Genomic DNA, 12500 nt, shown 5'->3' with positions numbered 1-12500 from the left:
GCATGTCGGAGAGGGTATTTGTTCGTATTCTTTGAGTAAAGGAACGCTTGTCAAGATAAATTTTAGTGAGGCATCATTGTTCGTTGTAATATAAGTAACTTATTTCCACAGTGTTACTATACCTAGGGAATTGATTCTTAACTTGGGGGAGTGGGCGCATCCCCCTTGGTGAGCCTGAATAGTAATGATTATGTGACAAATTCATACTCAATAAAAAGACTAAGACCATATTTTTTATCTTCTGTAAAATCTAGGAGGGAATTTTATTCATAGGTGCAAGGGAAGCGTGGAGTGAAGGATAAATTCCTTCTGTAGCCGGAGTGAAAGACCAACACCGTTTCTTGCTCGGTGCTGCTCTGTGCAGGGATTTTTTATCTCGATTCCCTTCACCGCTGGGGAAGTATCCCGCTCTATTTATGGATCTCCGAGCACAGAAGACTAGTGTGACCAGCCCTGTATGAGAAAAAAATATTCCAGAAATAAAGTGGCTAGTCCCCTATGGCAATCAGTTAAGATCACAAACGTGTCGTTCAAGTGAATTATTCACTTGCTATATGCTCTATTTTGAGAAACAAACTCAGAACTAGGAAAATGATTAAGTTCTGAAGGTAACTACTTCCAAATCAGACTACAGGAATAATCATACATCAGATCTTACATTGATTGTCCATCTCAACAATTATGTACCGTTAACAATAGTCACAAAATCCGAAATTTTACATTTCAGAGCTCAGGTCTGTTCACGATGTCCTGATGGTACATTTGTAATTGCATCATTAGACCGTTGCCATCCATCTCTCCATCTATCAGCCTTCTAAAATCCGTTGTTGAACATAGGCCTTCCCCAATCTGCGCTACCTCGTTGAGGTATAATTTCATCATTTCCATATTCTTTTTCCTTTAACGAAATATTACCTCGCTGCAGATAGAGCTAGAATTACTCTGTCAAATTATACGCTAATATATATAGAAAAATACTGAACCAATTTCAATTATATTTCTTTTGGATAAACTTGTGGGGGAAATTTGTTTGTAGAATATGCCCTTTATGCCTTTTTGAGTCATATTTATGGTTCTCCTGATAATAAATCCATATTTGTTCTTATTTTTATATGACATATTGCACAGTAAACTAATTAATAAACCGGTTGTGCCAGTGATTATGTTTGACAGTACCAATAGTTAATTTCAAACACGGGTTTGCCAATATTCTCATGATATTTAGAAACTTTTTACTGCTTCCGATCCTGCTTCTTGACACCTTGTTAATAAGATTGATCTGACATAACTCTATCTTCACTTAAACATCTTTGCCTGCCGGTGTAAGACAAAGCATAAGACAGTTGTTTAAAACGGCTTGAATTCCGTCCGCCAAGCCTGCAGCTTATCCTCTGCCTCTTCCTCCGCCCTCCACCAGTCCTCAGACGTGCGAGTGTTGTAAGTCGGTCACAGTTAGCGCCTTTTTGTGTTTCTCCGTTCGCTGCTGAACGTTGTTGTTCCGTCTGTCCTCCACGTCCTGGATGGTCTCCGGGAGTGGCATGCTCTTGGTCTCGGGAAGGGCGGGTACCAAGAGGCCGGCCACCATCCCCGCGCAGCCGAGAGACACGTTCACCGCCCACCACGTCTGTTGCGCCTGGAGGATGTCAAAGAGAGGGTCTGTAGGTATTTGCTGCCATAGCGATGTTGTAGAGTAAGTAGACTGACATGCGTGATATCCGTTCGTTCCGTTGATTTTTACTCCTTTCCATTTTGCTTCTTTACACTACCTTTCTCTTCCTTCTTTTCTATCTTTTAATCAATCAATTTCTTTCTTTGACCCTCTCTTTCTATCTAGTTATCTATCCCTTTCCTGCCTATATCTCTATGTATCGAATCCCCCTCCCCACTATCCCTTAGTTCTCTGCCTCTACGTAGGCTTATTCTTTCCCTTTTCCTCCCTATATCTCTGTGTCCAGTTCTCCCACCTATCCCATGGTTCGGTCTCTTTTTACCTTGATAACTATCCCTTTTTCACCCTATATGTCTCTAATTCCCCCACCTATCCCTTAGTTCCCCTTTTCTATCTACGCCTATCTAGTTATCGTTTCCTTTTTCTCCTTACATCTCTGTGTCCAGTTCTCCCATCTATCCCATAGTTCTCTGTCAACTATCCCTTTTCCTACCTACATCTTTCTAAATCCCCCACCTATCCCATGGTTCTCTATCTCTCTTTTTATCTATATATCTATCCCTTTTCCTACCTATATCTCCATTTCCGCCACCCGTACCATAGTTATGTCTCTCTTTATCTATACATCTATCCCTTTTCCTGCCTATATGTCTCCAATGCCCCCACCTATCCCTTGACACACCACAGCGCTTCTCCCTCACCAGCAGGTCAGTCACAATGGGTGCCACACACTGTCCGAGACTTCCTGCCAGCGTGACCATAGCGAACCCCTTCGTCCTCACCATCGTAGGGAACAGTTCAGGGACATACATGAACACCACCTGCGGAAAAAAGGTTGTCATTATATAGAGAAAAGGGGATTCGAAGGGGAAACTATGCAGAACTGATACGTATTGTTGGTATGCGGGGAAAAAATGAAGAAACTGGATATAATTTATGTGCACTTTTGGTAAGCGGAAGAAACTTTATAGAACTAACGTGTACATTTGGTAAATGGGGAAATAACTGAAGAAACTATACAGGACTAATGTGTACTTTTGCTAAGCGGGAAAATAACAGAAAGAAACTATACAAAACGACCTTATGTTTTTGGAAAGCAAGAACAAAAAATATATAATAAAGTAACGTGTATTTGAGCGTTTTTTTTTTTTTTTTATCAAGATGAACATTAGATTTTGGAAAGCCCCCTAGCATCCTGCAGTAAGAAGGGTTGGGTGAGGCTTATCTGCGAAAGAAAAGCACTGACCTGATACCCTCCGCCTGCCAGGAAGAAGGAGATCATAACTAAAGCCCATTTGGCATACCAGATTTCTGGAAAAAGAAATACATTAAAAAGCTCTATCTCCGTGTCTGCCTTTGTCTTTCTGTTACTCTGCCTCTCTGTCTCTCTCGCTCTATCTATCTATCTCTCCATCTCTCACTCTCTCCTTCTCCCTCGCTCTCCTTCTCCCTCGCTCTCCTTCCCTCTCTCACTCCTTCTCTCTCTCTTTCCTTCTCTCTCTCTTTCTCCTTCTCTCTCTCTCTCTCTCTCTCTCTCTCTCTCTCTCTCTCTCTCTCTCTCTCTCTCTCTCTCTCTCTCTCTCTCTCTCTCTCTCTCTCTCTCTCTCTTCTCTCTCTTCTCTCTCTCTCTCTCTCTTTCTTCTTCTCTCTCTCCATCTCTCTCTCTACCTGTCTATCTATCCATCTGTCTCAATCTTTCTTTCTCAGTCTCTCACAATCTCACAATTTTTCTCTCAATCTCTTTCTCTCTCAATTTTTCTCTGCCTCTGTCTACCCCCCCCCCCCTCCCTCCCTTCTCTCTGTTTCTCTCGCTGTCTCTGTCTTTCTCGCTGTCTCTAGCTCTCTCATTGTCTCTCTGTATCTCTCTCTCTCTCTCTCTCTCTCTCTGTGTGTGTGTGTGTGTGTGTGTGTGTGTGTGTCACTCATTCTCTCTCTCACTCATTCTCTCTCTTTCTCTCTCTCTCTCTCTCTCTCTCTCATCCATTCTCTCTCTCTCTCTCTCTCTCTCTCTCTCTCTCTCTCTCTCTCTCTCTCTCTCTCTCTCTCTCTCTCTCTCTCTCTTTATGTATATATGTATGCGTGTGTGTGTGTATGTATATACATACATACATACATACACACACACACACACACACACACACACACACACACACACACACACACACACACATATATATGTGTGTGTGTGTGTGTGTGTGTGTCTGTGTGTGTGTGTACATACACACAATTTTGTGTTTTATCTATCAATTTATCTCTCTTTTCATCGTCTTCTCACGCCAACCGGACTTTCTCGATCCAAGTCATCCCCTGCGCAGGAAGCCCTTCTCCCGCCCGCCCACGCACCTTCGGGCACGAACATGACGGCGAGGAAGAGCGCCCCGGCGAGGAGCAGCGTCGACCCGATCACGTGGCGGCGGCCGACCAGCTGGTTCACGGGCGTGGCCAGCAGTACCGACACAATCTCAAACACGCTTAACATGGCTATGTACTGGAAGGGATTCGTGCTAGAAGAAAAGGAATAAGAAAAGGTTGAAGAAAGTGAGTAATTGTACAAATAGGAGACATTTGTCTTTACTTCGACTATATTTTTAAAATGTTCGCTGTAGCGTATACGGAGATATCAATTGCAGATGTCCATAACAGGATGCGGCGATTCGTTAGAAATTTACCCAGAACAAAATGTGGTGGACCTAGAGGGACGTGAGGTGAATGAGTTATTCGACCGGCTATCCGAATGCTACTAAACTACTACTGCAAGGTTTAATGTAACAGACACCTGCACTGGATGAGGACCGATGTGGAATCTGTAAAGTTTTAACCATATGTTTTCTAAAGATTTTTTTAGAGTAGTCTGATGGCGGTGGCCCAAGCTGGAACCCTAGAAATCGCAAATGGAAAAAAAAATTGTGTGATCAGATCTTCAAATGTCTTTCCCGACTTTGCATATCTGTGAAGGAAAATATATATATTGTATTTATAGAATAAACTAAACAAAATAGCCTATACCTCGTAAAATTGTTAGCGTTGAGGATGATTCCATAGTAGAGGAGACACATAAGGAAATACATCAGAGGTGTAATGAAAATGATGATCAGCATAGCAGGTGAGCGCAGGTATTCGCCATAGCTGCTGAAGGACGCGGCGAAGAGCTGCTTCAGCGCTACCTTTTCTTTCTCGCCGCCGGATAACCCGCAGGTATCCTACGAAACGAGATACAAGAGGAATGTTAAGATGTTTAGATATTATATCTTCAAGTTTTCAAGCAAGTTATTCAAACGAGTTATTTCTGATACTCTTCCTAAAGACTTCATAGGCCGACCTCCTTCATCTTCTCTAGGTAAGACGCGAGGCGGGAGGGGAGCTCGACGCGGTTCTTCCGGGCAGCCTCCGCCAGCTCTGCCGCCGCCTCCCTGCCGCTCCCGCTCTGCACGAGCCAACGGGGCGACTCCTTCACGAACCTGCCGGAGGTCAATTTTCTTGGATTTGCAGAACAAAACCCCTCGGGATCGGTCTTGAAACATTTTCACGTGAATGAAAAATATACCTACCATACATTTATACATATATATAGGCAGACAGGTAGATAGATGTGTACATACATAATACACATGTACATATGTACTTATGTATGTATGCATGAATGTATGTATGTGTGTATGTATGTATGTATGTATATATGTATTATGTGTATGTGTATATATGTGTGTTTGTGTGTGTGTTTACATATATATATATATATATATATATATATATATATATATATATATATATATATATATATAGTGTGTGTGTGTGTGTGTGTGAACAAATATACATGTATATAGACAGATAGATTAATATATAGTTATAGATAAAGATATACAAATACATATGCTGTCCAGTTATGCCTATTTGAGAACCCACACAGTGATGGGCGTCATGACCAGGTAGGGCAGGGTCCAGATCAGCTGCAGGTACCGCCAGTGGCTGACGAAGTAGCCGACCAGTGCGAACAGGATGACGCAGGCGGAGTAGGGGAGTCCCATGAACATCCCGAGGACTGTGCGGTGCCGTGGCGGGCAGGTTTCCATGGCTACAGGGGGGGGGGGAGGGGGCAAAAAGGCGTTTACAGAAATTGCTGTTATTGATGTGGCGTTAGGTTTTGGTGCATGTTATTCAGTCTGATGTGGAATTCATGAGGAACAGATTCCAACAGGAACAACGAAGGGAAGGACATATTCGTGTGTTTTCAACGATTAAGTTATTTTGTGGCGATTAAACGGATAAATAGAGTTATTAACTTCGTCTTCTTGCCCCTTGGAAGGTAAACTGATGAACTGGTGATTAACGAACTAACGGGAAAATAACACCATTACTGAATTAGTAAACAAAAGATCAGGCAGTTTATCTACAAAGTTTAAGTCACAACCCAATTCCTTTTTATCCGCACTCTACGAGAAAAAAATAATAATGTAAGTTAAGTATGCTAATGAAAATTTGATTAATATGAAGTACCTTGACCAAATAATTTTTACTATTTATTCTGGAACAAAAACATAATGCTTGGGAAAGTGTTCAGTATAAAGACATTTATAAAATAAAACATCGCATTTAGCCTACTTTTGTTATCAAAGAAAAAAACTAGAGCAGGAAAGTTCCGTAGTTCTGAACAATGCTCTTTAACATTTTTCTTAGAGACAGGAAAAGGTCATCCTTATGCAATGATAATAATGATAATGATAATAATAACAATAATAATAATGACAATAGCAATACTAATAACTACAGCAATAGTATTCAGGATGATGACGCTAGCAATAATAATAACAACAATAATAATCATTATAATAATAATTACAAAAATAATAGTAATAATAATAACAGCAATCATAATAATCATATTAACAATAATAATAATCATAATCATAAAAATTACAATGATAATAATAATTATAATGATAATTGCCATAGCAATAATAATAACCATAATAATAACAACAGAACCCGAGAACGAAACCGAAAGCCGAAAGCCTGGCCTCTCCTTACCGAGGTTGATGGTGGACAGCATGACCATCCTCACCGAGATCCCCATGGCGAACCTCAGCGCCAGCACGACGGGGAACCACGGGACAAACGCCACGGCCAGGCACGAAGGCAGACCCAGCAGACACCCGATCTGCATGGCCTTCTTGCGACCCATGCTGGAGGGGGAGAACGAGGCAGGTTGAGGTAGCGTTGTCATCACCACGGCGGTAATGAGAACACGGACAGTAGGATACATGCACATGCAAACGCACAAGAAACAATAGAAACACATGCACAAGTACATGCACGTAAATACGTGTGAAATCCATGTTGAACAGATTGCAATAGGATCAACGAAGGGAAGGGCAAGAAAACACACGAATATGCCGAAGGCCTTTTCACTATTGCTTCGTCAGGGCATATGACGAAGCAAATAGTGAAAAGGCCTTCGGCATATTCGTGTGTTTTCTTGCCCTTCCCTTCGTTGTTCCTATTACGTAAATACAAGCACACACACACACATACAAGCACACACACATTCTAGCACACACACACTCGCCTGTCGCCAATGGATCCCCCGACGAAGCACCCCGCTATGGTGCCGATCGTTATGACTATCTGGAAGAACGGCCGCAACTGCTCCCTGTCACACACCAAGTCAAACTGGAAGATCAAGCCATCGTTTTTGCCACTCCATTAAGCATATAATTTTCTCAACCTTTCCTTTACGATTGACCCCTCGGCTGGATATTTCATTAGCTCAATATATATATATATATATATATATATATATATATATATATATATATATATATATATATATATATATATATATATATATCAGCATTCTCTATTAGTTATATTTCCACTATAAAGCAATTGTTATAGAAATAAATACCGAAATGCAGAAACAAAATGTATTTGTTAAATGGCGCCAAAACACCGTTATGTGTTACTGTCGTACGATTTGTTAAATCACGTTAATAAAAAAAAAATGGCATGGTCCAGAGGAGAATATGTTTGGCATGCAATACACGTCTATATGTTAATATCACTTTGGTGTGAGATGAAGTGCCAAGGCCGGTTGGCTAGTTATCTTATGATTTATTATTCAATATTAGAGTGTGCACTTCACATTTTGCTGACATGTTGCTGACAGAACTATGTGTTGCAACCCAGTAATTTTATATTTGAAGACTGCCAATTTAATGTAGACTGTCTTAGTAAAACTGCAAAGCGAAGCATCTTGGCCAAAACGTCGGTCATGACAAATATTGAAAGAATTAACAATACGTAAAGTATAATGCAAGTAAAACATATTTTAGTATTATGCTGTGATATTGTAGGTCGACTCTTTCGACATGTAGAAAATTTTGATAAGGAGCAAAAATCATATTATGAAATATTAATAAACAATGTATTTCCTAAATAATCCTTTCTAGAGCAGACTGTAATAAAACACAGCCATACACTGTGGTGAGTAATAGGTAGGCTCATGTAACAGACAACACACACACACACAGCCCAACACATCCACTATCTTAGTTTAAAACAAATGCGTCAATGAATCACCCGCTACTGCTTCTATTTTTAAAATCAGGCTTATTTTACTTTTATATTCTGGCTTGCCTCAGAATAATAAGAAAATATATCCTTTATAAATATTGAGTAATATTATTAAGATTCTTCTCCAATCTCTCTACAAGTCGTAGACAAACAATATACATAATACATACATACATATATATACATATATATATATATGTATGTATGTATGTATATATATATATATATATATATATATATACATATATATATATATATAGCTATGATAAAAAGCGTTGCCTCTGGCCTTCATCCATCACCAGGCGACCGAACAGCGGTTATGGCGTTAAGAAAACAATGTTAAACAGAATTACCATTCGAGACATTTTGAAATTATAGTAAAATAACATCAGTAATACTAATTTAAAAAGGTGTTTTAAAACAAGAGAAGTATGCTGGACCATAAACTCAGCATTATATTCATCTTAGTCTCATTCACAATAAAATACATTACATAATCACAGGCAGTCCTGGTTTACAAGCGAACTCAAATGCTGTCACTAATGATTAAAAATTTGTATCAAAAGAGGTTGTATGAATGTTTTCCAAATAATAATAGGAATAATAGAGAGATTATGATAATCCTAACTAGGTGCTATCATCATGTTATGGTTTTATTTTTATTGCAATAATGAATTACTATCATTATCATTTTCATCATCGTTATAATCAAAATCTTTAAATTCACTCATAATATTATTTTCTGTTACCATTATAACCATCACCATTAATGCCACGTCGTAATTTTTTATCACTCTCCATCGCAAAATTATTTCTATCATTTTTATCCTCATTATTAATATCACAATAATAAATACCATCACTCTTCCATACCCGCATAACCACTCCAACCCCTCACCTCCGAGATGACAGTAAGGGAGTAGACTGAGGAGTCATACTCGATCTCAGGGCAAGCGGGAAGCCCGGTGGCACGGCGGTTGGGCGGCCCGACGGGGTTGAGGGCGGGGTGGGCGAGGTGGGCGAGGTGGGCGGAGTCTGCGAGGTGGGCGTTGTCTTGAGGGTCTAGGCACTCGTTGTTGAACCAGGCGTTGTCCAGGCTGTCCAACTCGCTGACGGAAAAGGTGTATCATATTTGTATATTTGAATTTGTTTGTGTACTGCATGTATATAATACACACACACACACACACACACACACACACACACACACACACACACACACACACACGCTTACCTGAAGGACGAATTGGAGGAGTTGGAGCTCCCCGGCGCAAAGCAGCGGAAGGACATGGGGGCATTCAGCAGCGAGGAGGCCATGTAGTGCAGGGGAATGGTGTTGGCTGCGGACACCATATATGGTTTGCGTTAGTGACGACACGAGGGCAAGCGCGTCCAAAGGTGGTCGCAGATCAGTTGCCCGAAAATGCGTTTATTAGAGCTTAACTTAGGCTTTCTTCCATGACATGTGTATCGATATGTTCGTGTTAATGCTTTGCAATCATGGTATTGTAGTGTATGAATGTGAAGTTATCGATGTCTATAATAAAGTAGAAAGTATACATTAGTAAAACATATAATAAACAAATTTTCTGGCGATTGCTCTGAAATCACTTTTGGACGCACTTGCCTTCATGTCACCACTGTTAATACAAGTGTTACTTGCGAACCAAAAGGGAGGTCTAACAGGCGCCAAAACGGACCTACAATGGTAGCCATTAATATGGGTATCTGCCACCGGCCATACCCAACCGCCGAAAGGATATCGTCGATGCGGTCACGGTCTGCCATGGCCTTCCCTGCGGGGAAAAGAGACTTCAATGTACATTTGCAACATTGTAGCCAACCTAAGAAGAATAAGTCTTACGTGCTTTATTTGTTCATCCATCCACTCATTTTCTAATCTATTCAAAACCAAAAGAATCATTGTAATCAAAGTGTTACTCTAGAGAGAACAATAGATCCTCTGCTGGAAGAGCGATAGATTTAGAGTAACAAACAGCGAGCGAGTTCAAGTAAGGTCCCATACGCCTGGCTGAACGGATACTAGGGAAGAGCATGGAGAGGCAAGGGCAAGGGAGACTGCGGAGGAAATCTGACGACGAGCTTATGTTGAAACAGAGTTTCCACGCTCTGCTGCTCTCAGTATATCAGTCTGAGATGGTGTGGGTAAAATTCGGTACATGACCTTGTTGAATTGAATTGAATTAGACTTGATTCATCTACTTTTTTATTTTGAAGTAAAACTGAATCGAACTGACAAAAATGAACTGACCTTAGCCCAGCTCACTCCTTCTTGATTCACCCTGTCCTCACATCCGCCTAATTTGGAACATTATATTTTTTTCTTTCTTTTATTAGAATTAATTTTAAATCTGAAGTCGGCGGGAAAAAAGCAAATGGAGTCGGCGAAAAAAAGCAAATGAAGAAGTCAATAAAAAAATAAATAAAAGGTAAATGAAGTCCGGGGAAATCGGAAAAAAACATCGGACAGTGACAAAATACAATTAAAGCAAAAAAAAAAAATGTATATATATAAAATAAAAGAGGCAGGGAAGATGCAGGTAAACTTATAATACCTATTACCCCAAGCACTGACCTCAAGCACAAGCGTTCGCATTAAAAGGTGACTCGTTTTAGGGAAAGAAAATCAAAGTCATATAAAGATATTCGATAAGGAAATGACGTAAATCAAAATGTAAGTATTAAAACCATAGGCCTACTATCACGTATGTATAAACTGTTGTTAAATCATTCATAATTTAAACCGCATTTGTGTGTGTGTGTGTTTGCAACTCTGTATATTTGTGTTTCTTTATACTTACGTTTAATTATGTACGTATACATATTTTTTCTATTACATATGTATGAAATATTAACGAAGGATAAATGTAGAATAAAAAAAATATTATAATTGCAGTAGAAGATTTATAAATATATATAGAGACACACAATTTTAACGACCAAACAGAAATAAACGGACAGACACAAAAGCAATAATTAGAGACGATCGGATCAAATAAAACGGGAAATTAAACGGCACGAAAAGAGGGAAAACGCCAGAAAATTTAATTAGAAAATTACATATGTCATAGATCTTTAAATGATAATAATAATAATAATAATAATAATAATAATAATAATAATAAACTGAAATTTCGGTAATAAGACATCCCAATTTCTAACGGCGATAAAACTCGGACAAATGGAATAATCATGTTGATACACTACCAAGGATGTTAGACTTGAGGCTCCTATTGATTATCATACATGGTTTTTAAAAAAGTCATGTGATTGTGTGTGTGTGTGTGTGTGTGTGTGTGTGTGTGTGTGTGTGTGCGTGTGTGTGTGTGTGGGCGTGTGTGTGTGTGTGAGTGTGCGTGTGCGTGCGTGTGTGTATGTGCGTGTGCTTGTGCGTGTACGTGTGTGTGCCCATTACAGCAAGCACCAGTCCCACGTGCAGGCGAGTGAACACCACGCTCCCCCCTCGTGTTGCAACAGAAGAAAAGCCGCTGTTCTCTTCAACCCTCCTTGGCGACAGCCCAGGATGGCACGCTCACATTTTCATCATGTGCATCTGTATCCTATCTACGATGAATGAATGCCAAACAACAAATGTGTTTTTAATCCTTATATGGGGCCAAGCGCATCCAACTCAGTGTGTGCGTATGTGGAGGAATAAGATACAGACAGGCAGACAAACATTGAAAGGGGAAGAGAGAACAAGGATAAGAATAAAAATACTCTCACCTCCCCTGCGCAGGTGAGTCGCCTCCTTGCACCGGCTCCAAGACGCGACTGAGCGGACCGCTGTCTGATTACCTTCTTATATAACGTGGTCTCTAGGTGCTGGAGGTCGTGCGAGAGAGACAGGGGGGGGGGGGAGTGAGGGAAAGAGAGAGAGAGAGAGAGGGGGAGGGAGGGGGGAAGGGAGAGGGAGAGAGAGAGAAGGTGGGAGGGAGGGAGAAGAAGGGAGAGAGAGAGAGAGAGAGCGAGAGAGAGGGGGGGTGAGGGAAAGAGAGAGAGAGAGAGAGAGAGAGAGAGAGAGAGGTGGGAGGGAGGGAAAGAAATAGAGTGAGAGAGGGAGGGGGAGAGGGAAAGAAATAAAGAGAGAGGGAGAGAGAGAGAGAGTGAGACAGAGGGGGGAGGGATGGAAGGAGGAAGAGGGGGAGAGAGAGGGAGAGAGGGAGAAAGAGAGAGAGGGGGGGGAGGGAGAAAGAGAGATAGGGGGGGAAGAGATTTAAAAAAGAGAGAGAGAAAGGGG

At 40.7% G+C, this 12500-nt stretch overlaps 2 protein-coding genes across 2 annotated transcripts in view; one reads left to right on the top strand and one right to left on the bottom strand.

The window, feature by feature from the left end:
* The window catches only part of LOC113822555 (anoctamin-7), a gene marked incomplete in the record, with an annotated part of 71128 nt that overhangs the window by 54715 nt on the left and 3913 nt on the right, over nt 1-12500 (top strand).
* Nucleotides 1096-12049, bottom strand: LOC138862706 (solute carrier family 22 member 6-like). The gene is made up of 13 exons (XM_070125543.1): nt 11987-12049; nt 9940-10035; nt 9474-9579; nt 9138-9348; nt 7233-7336; nt 6695-6849; nt 5573-5741; nt 4989-5127; nt 4676-4869; nt 4013-4173; nt 2916-2980; nt 2371-2490; nt 1096-1633 (listed from the first exon to the last, which is right to left on the bottom strand). Exons 2-13 carry the CDS (start codon nt 10025-10027, stop codon nt 1421-1423), a joined length of 1725 nt encoding a protein of 574 aa, XP_069981644.1. The 5' UTR covers nt 10028-10035; nt 11987-12049; the 3' UTR covers nt 1096-1420.

This window comes from Penaeus vannamei, chromosome 9 (assembly GCF_042767895.1).
Source record: "Penaeus vannamei isolate JL-2024 chromosome 9, ASM4276789v1, whole genome shotgun sequence".
In the NCBI taxonomy this organism is placed as follows: domain Eukaryota; kingdom Metazoa; phylum Arthropoda; class Malacostraca; order Decapoda; family Penaeidae; genus Penaeus; species Penaeus vannamei.
Note: the sequence above shows the minus strand (reverse complement) of the source record. Positions and strands in the feature narration are given on the sequence as shown.